The 16,646-nt window shown below is 36.8% G+C and overlaps 1 protein-coding gene across 3 annotated transcripts in view; it reads left to right on the top strand.

The window, feature by feature from the left end:
• Nucleotides 1-13: 13 nt before the first annotated feature.
• The window catches only part of uba6 (ubiquitin-like modifier activating enzyme 6), a 49,308-nt gene continuing 32,675 nt past the window's right edge, over nucleotides 14-16,646 (top strand). The window contains exons 1-10 of one of the 3 annotated variants that reach the window (XM_002936463.5): nucleotides 14-111; nucleotides 3,860-3,924; nucleotides 5,482-5,576; nucleotides 6,346-6,374; nucleotides 7,966-8,060; nucleotides 9,711-9,813; nucleotides 10,793-10,873; nucleotides 12,255-12,377; nucleotides 14,940-15,063; nucleotides 16,444-16,547. In XM_002936463.5, coding sequence (XP_002936509.3) covers nucleotides 3,884-3,924; nucleotides 5,482-5,576; nucleotides 6,346-6,374; nucleotides 7,966-8,060; nucleotides 9,711-9,813; nucleotides 10,793-10,873; nucleotides 12,255-12,377; nucleotides 14,940-15,063; nucleotides 16,444-16,547 — 795 coding nt within the window. In that variant the 5' untranslated portion in view covers nucleotides 14-111; nucleotides 3,860-3,883. Of the gene's footprint in view, nucleotides 112-212; nucleotides 252-1,430; nucleotides 1,670-3,859; nucleotides 3,925-5,481; nucleotides 5,577-6,345; nucleotides 6,375-7,965; nucleotides 8,061-9,710; nucleotides 9,814-10,792; nucleotides 10,874-12,254; nucleotides 12,378-14,939; nucleotides 15,064-16,443; nucleotides 16,548-16,646 lie in introns of those variants that run through there. The other 2 variants (XM_012955400.3, XM_031903364.1) reach the window with 2 other exon arrangements.

A 16,646-nucleotide genomic window follows, 5' to 3' on the forward strand; every position in this document is an offset into this window, starting at 1 on the left:
CCGCTTTCTTATAGCTGCAAGGCATGGTGGGATTTGTAGTTTTCCTTTTTCCTTTCCTCATTGCTTCCTTTCCCTGGCCGACACCGAATTGTGACGGCTGCAGCATCACAGGTTAGAATTCTACACGCTGTATTGTAACTAGAATGAAACACATTTTGTTTGGAGGAGGGTTATAAAGGAGACAGCATTCTAATGGGACATTTGCTTGTGTTCTCTGCTGGGTGCCGTGTCACTGCTGTCAGTATCCATGTGTAAGCTTGCACCAGGATTTTGCTGACATTTCAATGGGGGTACATTTTTCTTAAAGGGGATGAACTTTCCAGTATATATGTATTAGATATTCTTAATGTTTTTAACATTATTTGTAAATGTAATTGCATTTGAAAGCAGTATTAATCTCTTTATGATCTCTCGTTCTAAGTCTTGAAGCAATGGAGTAGATGTCAGTTCTCTACTTTAGTCAGCTGGCTTCTGCTACTTTGTTTTAGGAGTCACCCAGCAGTGCAGAGAATATAAGCAGGCAGAAAGATGCTGTAACATTTACATTTAACTTCAAAGCTATTGAAATATTCAAATGTATATTGGAAAGTTTCTTTCATCTTGCAGTAGCAACAACAAACAAAGATATATCTGTGAAATATTTACTATTTTAGTGTAAGTGGCAGATCAGCTTGTGCTTTATTTTCACTGGGATGTTTCAACTTCTGTTTTACACAAAAAACACATCAGTCTGTAATGGTTGAAAATCACCTGTCTGCACTTACAGGCTGACTGTTCTAAACAACTACTGTCATTAAGGGCAAAGTCACATGGAGCTACTAATAGCCGCTACTTTTTCACAGCTACTAAACTCCAGAAAATACCTTGCCATAGACAATAGTGAGAATTGCCTCTGCTAAAACACACGTAGAGACAATTATCAGTAAATGATCAGCAGTCTTTTTTTAGCCACAAGTAGCTGCTACTAGTAGCTCTGTGTGTCTTCACCCTAAAAGGGGTGCTATAATCACACATTTGTCCCATTCAGGGCCGGATTTCCAAATTGTCCGCCCCCGGTCACACGCCTTCCCCCCCAGTGCGCATGCGCGATACAGGGGGAGAGGGGTTTGCGTGCGCAGTGGGCCAAACTTGGATACGAAGCAGTGGGGAGAAGTCCCCCCATTGCTCCGTATGGGTACAAAACTTTTTAGATTTTGGTGTGGCGGGGCGGCATGCCGCCCTAGGCCCGGGCCTTTGTGGCCTCTCCACAAATCCGGGCCTGGTCCCATTTCATTATTCATTGCTTAAATAACCATTTATTATGGGTTCATATTATTAGATTTTATATTTCCACTGAATTGTTTGTTCATCAAAGCTTTTTCTTCTCCTTTAACTCTTACCAGGTATCAGGAAAAATCTGTATTTCTGCCCCTTATTTTTAAGCAAAACAAGCATTATTTTCCCCACAATCTCTAACGTCTGCAGCCAGATGCCCCTCCCCTGTGTGTATGTCACACTATCTTGCTTGTATGTGCCTGTAGTATGATGCATAGCAGGCTGGAATGGTTGAACAATTGGATCAGCAAGTATTCTGGCTTACCTCCTGGGGTGGAGCCTGCAGCCACCTTGCAGACAAGTATGAGGAAGAGAAGGCAGGATGCAAAAGAGATTAGGCAAACTTGTACACCAGGTAGTATCGTTCAGGTTAAGTAAGGTAACCAGCAAATGACCAGATTGCATTCTTCTGTTATATTAGTCAAAACTAGTAGCCCAGTTCCCCGCCTTCTGAACAACTTTCTGTGTGCCACCCTGTCAGTCATACCTGGTAAGATTGGTGCTTGTGGCCCCTCTGTCTGTTGTCATATTAAAACCAATATTCTTGTACCTGGCTTTTTAATTAATTTTTCTCTATGTATTAAACAAAATGTTGGTGCCCTATGTATTGAACCAAATACAACATCTATACTATATATTAATGAAATTGAACCATTCCATACTGCCTTAGATATTTCCCTATGTATAATGTAGGAAATGTAGAACCCATCTATTTATTCTTTCTGTGCCATGTTGCCAAAGCTAACTATAGCATGTCCCACATTGTCACTGTATCCTACATTTCTTGTTTTGCACAAAGCAGTCAAAGGATGCTAATTGAGTAACAGCCGGATAGGTAATGGTACCAAAGGTACTATCCCATTAGCTGTTTTTTTTGTAATTTTTTCTTTTTATGAACCTGACTTTAACTGACTTGACGTGATAAGAAATCGTGGAAACTCTTCTGCCTTTTGTCCACAGACCAAAATATGTTAGCAGTATTTGCTTTTCACCTTTTTTTAGCAGCTCTCGCTTTCTGGAGTATGTTCATCTTTTGGCCTCCCTGGTTACCCCTAAATACTAAGCTCCAAATACAGGATTCAGTTTAAGAGTCATCCAACTAGCAAGTTTTATTAGGACTTATTAGAACTAAGCTTTAATGTTCAGCCAAACCCAGTCTTGTACCTGGAAAATAAAAGCACTGCACAACAGAAGGCAATGTTTTTCCATGGATGATGCAAACTTTTTAATTCTGCTCAAAACAAAATATGCAAATTCAGACTTGGGATCATTTAGGTATTTCACCAAAATGATCGCTTCGAATTGATTTGTCTAATAAATTTGGACCTGGTGTATCTTTATCAACTACAGGTGACTGCAGCTATTCTGGCTAGCTACTTATAAAAGTGTCCTATTAAAATGAGTTTCCTGTATTTCCAACATTGCTTACAGTGTAAACCCTAGTTTCATTAGATATATATACAGTACCCATGCACTTTTCTCTCTCAAACAGTATGTAAATATTCCCTAGTTCTTACCCAGCAGTATCTATGATTTCCCTGGAGGTTCTGCACCAGTATGTAGGGTTTCCCTTCACCCTTTATTTCAATTACAGGTATGGGATCCGTTACCTGAAAACCCATTATACAGAATGTTCCAAATTAGAGGAAGGCCATCTTCCACAGACTCCATTATAAGCAAATAATTAAAAATTTTAAAAGTGATTTCCTTTTTCTCTGTATTAATAAAACAGTACCTTGTACTTGATCCCAACTAACATATAATTAACCATTATTAGAGGCAAAACAATCCTATTGGGTTTAATTGATTAAGGTATGGAGATCCCTTATCTGGAATCCTCTGGTCCCAAGCACTCTTTATTTTGAATAAAAAATCCTGCATTGAAATTGTGTTCTGTGATTTCTTATCAGAATTAGCTTGTCTATGTCACATTATTTAAAAAAAAAACCAAAAACATGAAATGTGTTTTGTATAATTATTCAGTCCCCATAAGTATACATAAGTATGCTTTGCATACTAATTGGGTCTGATTTTGGCCCAAACTTGCAGATTTGTTCCAAGTTTTCCAAATAATTTTGATGCAATTTTCAAAAGAGTGCCAAAGATGCACAATTTGATTAAGAATCTGGGCATTGACTGGGAATATGCCTTTTGGTTCTTGCTACCATAAAAATTGAGAAATTATGACCTCCCTGTATTTGTTTGTGTCAGCCATAGTTCAATTACCATCTTCTCGAAGTCCTGCATTTGTGTACAAAATGCTGCAGTGTGCTTTTTTGTGCTTAGTCACCAATTCTAAGGTAGATAGATTTAGAGCAGTATCTGCCAAAAATGTGATTTACAAGCAACATAAACATTCTCTGTGCATTAAGTTTTGTTTTTAAATATACTGGACTTCATTTTACCTTTTCTTGACAGTTAAAGTATTTGACATAAGTGTTGAAGGGTCTGCAAATAAATGAGCCAAAGCACTCAAGTATAATTTGATTATAACCATAACTTGATCCTGCTACTTAATATCTAATCCTTCTTCTATTTTTCACAGGCAGCAAAATATACTGACCAAATTATGGCAGCAGAATCAACTGAAATTGATGATGGTTTATATAGGTAAGTGGCAGAATATTAATTATACTTAGGCTGAGGGTACACAGGGTGCTTTTCAATGAATCTGAATGAGCTGTCAATATTTTTAAAGGGCAAGTCAAGCAAAAAAATTTTTTTTTTTTTTTACCCAATAGAAAAACAAAATTCTAAGCAACTTTGCAATATACATTCATTACAAATTTATAATTGATCAGTGTTTGCCTGTCATGTTCTATTCCCTGCCCTGGTGGTTCAGACTGTAGAAACAATGTAACACAAGGCAGCAGATTGACAGACCTTTCTCGCTGGAGGAGGCTGACCATTGCAACATTGTTTAAAAGTAACAACCAGGAGTTCAGCAAATGCTGCTTTCAATAGCAATTGCATTTACAAATAACTTTTAAAGCACTAAAACATTTAATAAATCCATATTGGAAAGTTGCTTTGAATTATGTTTCCTTTTACTAGGCAAACAATTATTCTTGGGGTTGACATGCCCTTTAAACATTTCTATTTTGAGTCAATGGAAGGCAAGGAATAGCAAATTCAGGCTTCTGGCACATAGGTGTGTCCTGCACCCCCCCCCCCCCCCCCAGGTATGTCAGTGGCGATGCCCCATCCACCTAATTGATGTTACCAGCAGTACTGTTCATATATATAGAAAACAAGTCAGGATTGGCCTGGTTCAGGTCATTCAAGAGCATTCAAGATCACATACCGTAACAGCCATTTACATAGTTATGTAGGTAAGTTGGGTTGAAAAAAGACAAAAGTCTATAAAGTTCGACCCTTCCAAATAAACCCCAGTGCATACACATACATATACAGACCTATCTAAATACTCAAAATATATAAAATATATACTAAACTATATTTCTCTACAAATTCATCCTTTCTTGTTTGAATTAACAACTGAACAGCCTGTATATGGTACCAAGATAATAGCTTCTCTGATTTATCACAGCTTATTTAGATATCACTTTTTAATAAACACAACTAATTACTTAGCCACGCAAAGGTTTGGGACTTCGGAATACTGAAGCGATGCAAAGGGCTTTCCACTGGCAACTCCTATTGTTGCTGGTGGAAAGCCATCTTACCCATAATAGCTTAAGAGCTTATTTAGCACAACCATTCTCAGTTAGTCATTTTTTTATATAACTTTTGTTTCTGGTTGTGGGGTTTCAAACCAAGTTAAGGATAATGTGGCTTGTAGTATTTTAATACAACCCATTTTTCTATTGAGCCACTCGGGGTCTGTTGTCATCTGAAACTGGGGACTCTTGTTCACTGTTGTGTGTAACAAATCCCCTATTTCCCAGATTGGAAATACCTGGTTCAGTCATTTTGCAGCTACTCCAATTTATTTATGGATTCTTCTTAGCATTTGTTTTGCCTTACTGCTAAGTGTTTATTCTTACAAGCTACAAAAATATCAAATGAATTACTATATTCAATATTAAAAAAAAATATTGTCTTGCAGCTTGGTGGTTCTGCTTGTTTTGGTGTCTCTAAATAATTGCATAACAAAAATTCTCTCAAATTAGCTACTTTTTTAAAATCATTTTTGTCTTGTTTTAGTCGGCAGAGATATGTTCTGGGTGATACAGCCATGCAGAAGATGGCTCAGTCTCATGTTTTCCTTAGTGGAATAGGTGGACTTGGAGTTGAGATCGGTTGGTATTTGCTTTGATTTTGTTTTTATAAATGTGTATTTAATTTGCATATTTAAACTTTTCCTTAAAAGCAGACACCTAAAAAGAAGGAAGGGAATTGCAAAGAGTTGTAATCTACGTTTAATAATGTTATGTCTGTGCTCCTTGTATTCAAATTACTTAAAAGTTTGTGTCAATGAACCAAAAATAAAAACTCACCTCATAGTCATACTTGCCTGTACTGTGATGGTGATGATGGTTTAAGCAATTATTGTCAGTGGCACTACTACTAATAATAGCAACTGCTGGATATTGGTAGGATGTAGATATAATGGCAGTGGTGATTATTTTGTGAATCACTTAGTGCAGATGTTTATTGCGAGTCCTGATGTTCCATCAAATAGAGAGGCCAGCCACACATAATTCTTTAGTGTGTATTAATCCACAATCCCAGTTCCCTGTCTGTCCGATGCTTTAATGAGGCACAGTACCCCCTCCAAAAAAATGTGGGTCATGGCAGACAGGGAGATTTGTCACCTTTCAACTTCGGAAAACAGAGTACTTTTATTACTGGTGGGAAAGCATTTTGGGACATTTTGTCACTCATTGTAGCAAAGATTTAACCACAAGAGAAAAATCTACCCATTTGTTATAAGCTTTCAGTGAAGGTGTTGGAGCAAAAGAAGAGCTTTTTTAAAAAAAAATTTATATGGTTTCCAAAAAAAAGCTTTATTGTGTTTTTATTTTTTGGTCAGAAATAAATTTTGTTTCTCTTTTTTTCTTTTTTAAGCAAAGAACATTGTTTTAGCTGGAATTAAGGTAATGTGTGTAATTTTTTTTATGTGCTATTTTTTTTAATTTTAAAACATCTGCCTGTTTTTCTTTTTTTATTATTTCACCAGTCTTTCCAGTGCAGTCACAGTAGTAATGAATCCATTTAAAGTGACACTATACACCCCTTTTTAATTTGAGCTTAATAAAAATGGCTTGTGCTAAACATACTTTTTGGTGATTGTTTAAAATATATGTACACTTTTTGTTATTTCTGACACTAAGCAAGAATATGAAGCCAGTTACAATTTAACACTTTCTAATGTTAAAGAGCAATGGAGGATCTGTTAAAAATAATTAACTGTCCAGTGAGAAGTCTTCTAAAAATGAGCTGATCAAGGCTAATGGCACATGAGGCTGTTTCTTTGCCTGTGCATAAATGCAGTCTAAGAATCAGCCCATATGATGGCATCAGCCTTTCCCAGTGGCTGCATTTGGAGCATTTGCATTGGCTTGGTTGCAGGCACATGGAGTACATTTCTGAGCAGAATCACACAAACATGCATTTCACACCAGAATCTGCTCCATGTGCCTGCACCTGGGCTAACACCTTATGCAGGCACATAGAAAGGCTGATGCAAGTGTAGGGGCCCATTATAAAGTCCAATTAGTGCTTATTAATGACAACAAATAAGAATATATCGATTTAAAAGAAGAAAAATAGGAAGAATTTGCATGGTACAGTGCAAGCCATGATATGTGCAAGCCTTTTTAAGTGATATTCCATGAGTGAAAATCTACCAAATGGATATGTGCTATTTCCCTTAGTCCTACAACCTAAAAATGTTAAGAAAGTTCTGGTTTGTGTATAAAGCACATGGAGCAAATATTGCCAGGGTTAGGTAATCTAGATCTTTGCTTTCAGTATTCACAGTTCATCAGTAAGGGTTAACTGAAGATTGATTGTGATGGGTTTCTGGCCCAGGACACATCTTTTCCCCTGTTACTGGATCATTAATTTTGTAATTTTTGTCTCATAAATCCCATGCATAAAATAATATTCGGATTGAGAAACCATGCAAGAATTTGGGAACTCCAGCATGGTTTTGGGATACGAATGCTCAAGCCAAAAGGCTTGAACGTTTCTAAATGCGTGCCTTAGTGTCAGCAGACACTACAGTGCTATTTATTTTACTATACAGAACTAGATTAATATGCCTATTCTACATGCTTCTGTGGCATACATGTATATTTTTTTGTTAAATATTCTTTATTTTTCAACATGTAAAATAGGGGATACAGAAGGGGGGGGGATTAAAAAAAGAAGGCATCTGCAGCATTCATGCATGATAATGTCAAGTCTTGTCTTGTTGTATATTTACTTGTAAGGCTTCGCAGAGAAAACTTCAATTTATTATCTTGGATATACTCTACACCGTACAAAGCCCTGTGCATAACACCTCTCACAGGAGGTGTTGACAATACAAAAAGTACTGTATTTCTGCAGCCCTACAAGTTAATTACATTAATTGACATCCCGCCGGACTTTCAGAGCATTTTTTTTAAATTTCAGGCAACATTGTTCTTTATGTTGTATTTTGTATTTTTTTTTTACATTTAAACTAATTGATTTTAATAGGCTCTCACAATCCACGACAACAGAAAATGTGAAATGTGGGATCTTGGAACAAATTTCTTTATCAAGGAAGATGATGTTAAAAATAAAAAAAATAGGTTAGTAAATATCTTCTCTTTATAAACAAAAATGTTTTTAATGCTTTTATGCATAAAGTTGTAAAGTAAGTCCATTTTCACATGGGGTGTGGTGGATAAAGTGTACTTGTCTGACTGCCACCATATTGAAAAAAATCATTTATTTAAAGCTAGGAGTATTTGTACTGTTGTTGAATTCTGTATTTTTAAATTTCCAACTAGGCTCTGTGAAAATGTAGCAAAAAGCTGCTGCCATATTAGTGGAGTGACGAGCCCGCTCTAGCCTCTCCTGATTGCAAAACTGTGAGGCACATTTGCCAAACAATGACTTTGTGTATACTTTTCATTGTATATGCTTTTCAAATATAATCACACAAAACTAAAGGCTATTTCCTTGCACTACTTTTTAAGGAAATGTTTTTTTCTTTAAATGGTTAGTTCATTTTTAATGTAGAGAGTGATATTCTGGGACTGATATATCTTACTTTTGTGGTTTTTTTAATTATTTAACATTTTGTTAAATTTATCCCAGCAGCAAGACACTAGTTTAACTGGGAAACTTGAATATGAATAGGATAGACTTAATAATTAGTAATAACAGTTACAGTAACATTGTAGCATCACCAAACAAAATGAAGAAGAATAGAACATTCTATAACAGTGCTGTCCAACTGGCGGCCCACGGGCCGCATGCGGCCCGCGACCCCCCTCTGTGTGGCCCCCCACCTGTCTGGCTGCTTTGATGGCTTACCTTTGAGTAAGCATTAAATGGTAACAGTACTGAGATTAACTGGCCCCCTGCATGGTTCTCACCTCATATTCAGGCTGTAATCCCCCTGTATTGTTTAAAAATGTAATCCCCTGTGTTTTTCACACCTTTTAATACCTGCATGGTTCACCCCCTGCAGTGTTCACACCTCAGGCTCAGGCTGTAATCACTCCCATTGTTCACTTCTTCACACCTCAGACATAGGTACTGTAGGCAGAGTATGGCACATACAGCCAGCATAGGGCAGGTAGAGTATGGCACACACAGGCAGCATAGGTCAGGGAGGGTATGGCACACATAGGAAGGGTAGGGCAGGCAGAGTATGGCACACACAGTCAGGGTAGGGCAGACAGAGTATGGTACACAGAGGCAGCATAGAGAAGGCAGAGTATGGCACACATAGGCAGGGTAGGACAGGCAGAGTATGGCACACACAGACAGCATAGGACAGGCAGAGTGCTGCCTGTGTGTGCCATACTCTGCTTGCTCTATGCTGCTTGTGGGAGGTGAACCTGGCAGGGGTTTGTTGTGGGAGTTTGTTAGCAGTTGGAAATAGCCATTAAATGGTCCCTAAGGTGTGTTATTATGTACTGGGGGTTGCTCTGCTATCCACAGGGGAGGAGGAGGCATATGGAATTTAAGGGTATATCTTAATATGACATAATTCTTTCACATATGAATGATGGTTGATATCCCCACAGTAAGGTGGGTGTGGTTTCAAAAAGGGGAGTGGTCAAAACTGGCTTCCATTAGCGGCCCTCCACCATGTATGCTAGAGAAATTCCGGCCCTCGGCACCGTAGAAGTTGGACAGCACTGTTCTATAACATACTAATGTTAATTTAAAGATGAAATACCACTTTTAAAGTAATGCTTCTAAAAATTGCTTGTAATTTCTTTTAGGGCAGAAACATGTCTTCCACACATTGCAGAGCTTAACCCTTATGTACATGTTGAGTCTTCCACCGTGCCACTGGATGACCTTTCATTTTTGAAGCATTATCAGGTAGTTACACATTTTAATTGATTCATTAGTCAGAAGTAGTTTTAAAGAAACTTTAAAGCTAAAATTTAAAGAGAACTGAAATGCACCGGCCAACCCTATGCTGAATATTTACGTACATGGTTTTTTAAGAGCATTTGCTAAAATTTTCCAAGCATGCCTGGCATCTGAACTAGTCTCCAAATAACCTGACATTCTGAGAACAAATTTTTATAGAATACATGATTTTGATTTAACACTGCCATATCTGCCTAAAGTTTTTTGACCACCATTTGTCATTAGCCTAACGCTTGCTAATATTTTTAGCACTACTGGTACTGAATACAGAAACGCAAGTATGCCACTGGCAGAAGGGTACTACTTTAAGGAGAACTAAGATCTAAGATCAAAAATCCCTACAAAAAGAAAATAAGTAAACTACAAGTAAAAATGTCACACCATCTGGAAAAGAATAAGAATGTTTAATGCAAAATTATAAATGTAAATTTCTGGTCTCCAAAAAGTATAATCATAAGTATTTAATAATAGGGCAGTACCTTGTACCTGATATTAACTAAACTAGAATAAATTCATGTTTCATACTTTTACAGGTTTGGGACCCCTTATCCAGAAACCAGTTATCTATAAAGCTCAGAATTATGGAAAGGCCATCTTCCATAGACTGCATTTTAAACAATAATTATTTTCTTTTGCTCTGTAATATTAAAATATTACCTTGTACACTGTACTTGATTCTTACTAAGCTGCATGAATCCATATTCATCCTAATGGGTTTACGTAATGTTAAATGCTTTTTAGCTTAGACTTAGAGCCATGTGATCTAATTTATAGATCTCTTATCTGGTCCCAAGCATTCTGAATAATACATTTTATACCTGTAGAGGCAATTTCTATTTCTGTTTCCTGACCAATTTAACCATAAGAAGTAAGTTTAATAACACTCTTTTACTCTCGTCATTTTTTTCTTTTCTGTATTACAAAGTGTGTAATATTAACTGAAACCAGGCTGTCTCTGCGAAAGAAGATCTGTAATTTCTGCCATGCTCAACAACCACCCATAAAGGTAATTCAAAATTTCATACAGAGGCATATAATAAGATAAAATAAACAATATGGGTTTCAGATTAGATCATTCAGTTGTTAAATGCCAGTCCTAAATTCATTAGGCCTCTCAAGCTTTGGTAGCTACTGTTCTGTGCTCGGAAGTGTGCTGTATAACAATAGAGACATTTTCACTTTTTTCCCCTCACTTTTTTCCTTTTTTAATGTAACCTCTTAAAATAACATTTCTCTTGCCTACATTGGGGAACACAGGCCTTCCCTATGGTGCCTGTGTTCCCCAATCGTAGGAGAAGAAAAAAAATTTAACGGTGGGTACAAAATCTCTCTTTCTCTTGCCTACATTGGGGAACACAGGCACCATAGGGAAGGCCTGTGTTCCCCAATTGTAGGACAAGAGAAAAAGATTTAACGGTGAGTACAAAAATCTCTCTTTTTGCTATTCTTTTCATTTTCCCTTGTACATTTTTACTATTATATACTGTATATTATTAAGTGGGCAATCGATCTGCTTCAGGATAAAGCAAAAAAGATAAAATATGTTTGTCCTGATGGGGTGACCATATTTACAAAATTTTAAAAAAAGTGCCATCATATCAGTGATATGATGTTCCTTTAGCAAAACAAATTTTAATACAGTTAAAATACTCCTAAAAAGTTTAAAACTGGCAGCAAAATAAGGGGTTCTTAACTCTCCTGTTAATGTCAAAAGTGTGGTTTTGGGGGTTAAAATAAAGCCACCTTCTTTATCAATTTTCATGAAGCAATTTATCTGCTGACCAGACCAGGATTTTTTTTTTCGCAGCACCTCTGACCCAGTAGAATAAATTACCAATGTTCTGCTGTGATGCACTTGGTTTTATGTTGGAAACCGAAATGAAAAAGTAATTATTATGGTCAAATGTATTTTGATTGCTGCCACAATTAGCAACATTCAAAATGCCACATGTCACAACTCACATGGTACACAAATACCCTTCTGTAGACCATCATTGTAATTTTGCTGACCTGCGACCTATCATGGATAAGGCAATTATAACTCCAAAATGCAGCAGCGAGCTACTGGTGGCAATAGGAATAAACATGAGTACACCCCAAAACATAATTTTTGCCCAAAAAATTGGACTATGCTTAACATGACTCAATTCAGAAATGAATGCAAAATTTCATGGGGTCCCTAACAGCATGGGACTACGGTCCTTGGGAAAGCACTTCGCCCTTAGACTGACTAAACAAAGATATATTTATTTTGTGTTTTACTTGCTTTTTAATACTTATGTTCTGCATTGGCATTTTTTAGCTTAGTATTTAGGGCCTGTAGATGCAACAGTTTTGTGTGTTTTTATTTTATTATGTAATATTTTTAATAATCTGTATTGTTCTAGTTTATCAGTTCAGAGGCCTTTGGTATTTGCGCATACCTCTTTTGTGACTTTGGAAATGAATTTGAGGTAACAGACACTACTGGAGAAGAGCCAAAAGAAATCTTTATTTCAAATATAACACAGGTAATGAAAAAACTGTACATCACTGTACAGTGACTGTGCCACTTTTTTAACTGGATTGTTTTTAACTTTACAGATTCGAATACAGATATCCAGAAAGCTCTGAAAAACTTAAGGGCCACCTCCCATAGGGTTTATTTTAAGCACATAATTATAATTTAAAAAAAATCCCTTTTCTATGTAATAATAAAACATTACATTGTACACCAGTACATATTGGTGGGAAAACAATCCTATTAGGTTTATTTAATGTTTAAATGATTTTGGCAATACAAACACATACATACAATCACAAATCCCTTATCTGGAAAATCCCCAGCTTCCAAGCATTCTTTATAATAGATCCAATACCTGTAAAACATATTTTTGCCCACAAATTCAGGGGATTGCTATCCTTTAAAGGTTTGCCTCCTTATTGCCTTTAAACATTTGAAACAATACAAGTCTCTGTACTTTGGTACTCCAGTAAGAACTTTTATGTGTCACCAAATGTAGAATCTACAGCTGCAACATAAAATGCTTGATGACAACACAGATTTTGTGTTTCCAGGCTTCTTTTTTTTATCTATGTTGTGCCACATGTGCATTCAGCATACAGTGAGGAATATAAGTATTTGAACACCCTGCGATTTTGTAAGTTCTCCCACTTAAAAAATCATGGAGGGGTCTGAAATTCACATTGTAGGTGCATTCCCACTGTGAGAGACAGCATTTGAAAAAAAAAAATTCAGGAAATCACATTGTATGATTTTTAAAGAATGTATTTGTATTGCATTGCTGCACATAAGTATTTGAACACCTGAGAAAATCAGTGTTAATATTTGGTACAGAAGCCTTTGCAATTACAGAGGTCAAACGTTTCCTGTAGTTCTTCACCAGGTTTGGCCCACTCCTCCACACAGATCTCCTCTAGATCTGTCAGGTTTTGGGGTTGTTGCTGAGCAACACGGAGTTTCAGCTCCCTCCAAAGATTTTCTATTGGATTTCGGTCTGGAGATTGGCTAGGCGACTCCAGAACCTTGATATGCCTCTTACAAAGCCACTCCTTGGTTATCCTGGCTGTGAATTTCAGACCCCTCCATGATTTCTAAGTGGGAGAACTTGCAAAATCGCAGGGTGTTCAAATACTTATGTTCCTCACTGTAAATAAACGAGGAAGGATTAATATGGAAGCCCACCAATACTAATACTTTTACAGTATACTTTAGAGTGAAATACTTTTACAGCACAGTCTTAGTATCACTTACCTACCTAGTCCTAGTCATACATTCTGTAGCCAAACCCTTGCCCTGTGGGTCTTCAGACATAAGCAATATGCCAAAGCTTGTGTTTTAATGCTAGTGCCACAGAAAGTTGTTTCTTGGCCTGTGTTTAAGCACAAGCCTAGGAACAACCCTCCCGCTCAAACCTGCTCTCTGTTGTATCTGTACTTGGAGCCACTGTGTTGGCCTGGTATGCATTTATACATAGTATGCAGCTTTACACAGATGGAGAAACAGCCCAGTGTGTCCCTAGCTTAACTAGGCAACTTAACTGATGAGGCCAGCCCTCAGTTTTTTCTTGCTTTGGGGGTGATATATACATTTTAAATGAGGTAAACCAAATGGTATGGATTATACTGTAACAATATACCTTAAGGTTGTGCAGTGATGACATATGAAGAGTTGAATCACAGAATGTCAACATTAAAATTAATTAGAGGACTGATACAGAATACAAATCTCAGTGTTCATGTGCCAGTCTTAGATCATGATTCATAAGCTGTTTCATCTCAACTTGAATCTTGTATGTCATTGCTTGATATTGATGGTTTAATTTGATTTGGTAATTTCTAACCTAATAGGGTGATCATTGGTCTGTGTGCAGGCACCCATAATGCGTAATTAAAATTATGATGACCATAGGATTTCAGTGTCACTTGTAGTTGGCCAAAAGTGCAGGGGTGCCTACCTCTGCAGAGTGATTCATTAGGGAGTTAACTACATAGCAAGTATGATTTGGGAAAAGGAAATAGAAATAGAATGTAAATAGAATGAAAAACTGACATCTTAGGGTATGTAAATAATATACAATCTTTACCAAAACGCACTACAGGTATAGGCTCTGTTATCTGAAACCCATTATCCAGAAAGCTCCAAAACACAGGAATGTAATTTCCAATTTAAGCAAATAATTTTTTGTTTTAATGATTTCCTTTTTCTCTGTAATAATAAGAGTATTTTGTATTTCATGGCAACTAAGCTACCATAAATCTATGTTGGTGGAAAAAACAAAGCCATTTTTTTCGTATTTAAACATATTTTGTAGACTTTAGTAGTACAGAGACCCAAACCACTAATAAGATTTCTTATCTGAAAACCCCCAGGTCCCAAGCATTCTTGATAATGGATTCCATAACTCAACTTTAGTAATTTGTCTTTCAATAAATTGGATTTTTTTTATAATAGTTTTATAATCAGCGCTACAGATTTTGGGGGGCACCAATGGTGACAGACCCTTTGAAAGTCTTCATCATTTTTTATTTCCACGATTGTACCCATCCAATATGTACTGTTTTTTTTTCAGTCAACTCCAGGAGTGGTAACCTGCTTTGAAAATCGTCCACACAAACTGGAAAATGGACAGTTCGTAACTTTCCGAGAAGTCAATGGAATGACTTCTTTAAATGGATCCAGGCACCAGATCACAGGTTTAATGCAATTTTATATGTTTCTGCTCTTGTTACATGATTGGTTACTGGCTGTTATACTTTTGGTGCAGTACTACATTGTCCATGCTCATCTTCTTCACTGTTGAGAAGTCATCAGAATATGGCAAAGCTAACAAACACAGCACAAGTAATACAATAATTTATGGTGGAGTAATGTAATGGGATAAAATAAGCTATCCCAAAATATTTTAAGTAGGAGTAGTGGATTATAGGATAATGTTAAACCTATACTGTTTCATAAGCAGGGTATTCTTAAGTTACAATTACTGAGGGGTTCCAAAATGATAGGCACCCCCAGTGATCGTAATCACTTACTGATACCCCAGGGGTATCTGTGACTGAGCATTCCTCTTCTGTCTTCACACCACTTGCGCGTGTGCAGTAAAGTCAAAAGCCAAACTTCAGTAACACAGTCACCATTTTCACCCTACTGCACATGCGCCCCAGAAAACAGAAATTTGGATTGTAACAACACAGGCTTGAAGAACTTTGTCATGGCTTGAACAAAGATGATTTTCCATGACTTACAAAAAACAGTCATTGTATGTAACAGCTTTGTGAGCAATAATATTTTACGGGTTTGGTAGCCACCAGTTCACTGTCAGGCAGATTGTGTATAAATACTGTAGAAACAATTCAATATCAACAGTCATATTTAATTCAACAGTCATCAGGAGGAGTAATACTCCAGAACCATAAAGACCATATAGATAAGTCAGAAGGCTACCGAAAGAATGTTCTGTGGACAGATGAGACTAAAATTTGAACCCTATACCACCTGTGAAATGTGCTGGTAGCATTATGGTTGGGCCTGCATTGGTGCCTCTCGACCAGGAGTGCTTGCCATTACTGATGGAACTAGGAATCCTTAATTGTACCAGCTGTTTGCAGAAAAATGTCTCTTTACCCATCTGTGAATTGAAGCTCAAGAGAATTTCGGCAATTCAACAAGACAACAACTGCAAACAAGTGGATCTACAAAGGAATGGTTAAAGCCAAATTTAAAATGTTTTGGAATGGCAAGGTCAAAGTTCAGACCATAATCTTAAATAAATGTTGTCAAATGCAGTTAAACCCAACACCATACCTAAGTTGAAGCTGTTCTGTAAGGAGAAATTGGCTAAATTTTCTCTAAGCCAATGTGGAGGAGTAACCGAAAACATGTACACAAATATGTAACGTTGGATTGATTTTATTGGGCTCTCATTTTCTAGCTTTGCGACTTGCACAGATGTCTTAGGTTAAAGGTATGCAGAAATTTTTAAAGGTTCACAAAATTTCAAGAATCTCTGTAAATATGCCTCAACCTGTGGCATGATGTAAGATCATCCTATGTCTGATATTTTTGTTTTGTTTTAGTTATATCTCCATATTCATTCAGCATTGGTGATACAGCTCACATGGAACCCTATCAACATGGAGGAATAGCAGTGCAGATTAAAATGTTTAAAACATTTTCCTTTGTAAGTATAACTAGTAACCATGGCCATTTTTTCATAGCAAGTTAAATATTCTCTTAATACTTGTATTCAAAAGCAATGATATTGTGCACTTTTTTGTGT

Source organism: Xenopus tropicalis, chromosome 1, assembly GCF_000004195.4.
Source record: "Xenopus tropicalis strain Nigerian chromosome 1, UCB_Xtro_10.0, whole genome shotgun sequence".
Classification (NCBI taxonomy): domain Eukaryota; kingdom Metazoa; phylum Chordata; class Amphibia; order Anura; family Pipidae; genus Xenopus; species Xenopus tropicalis.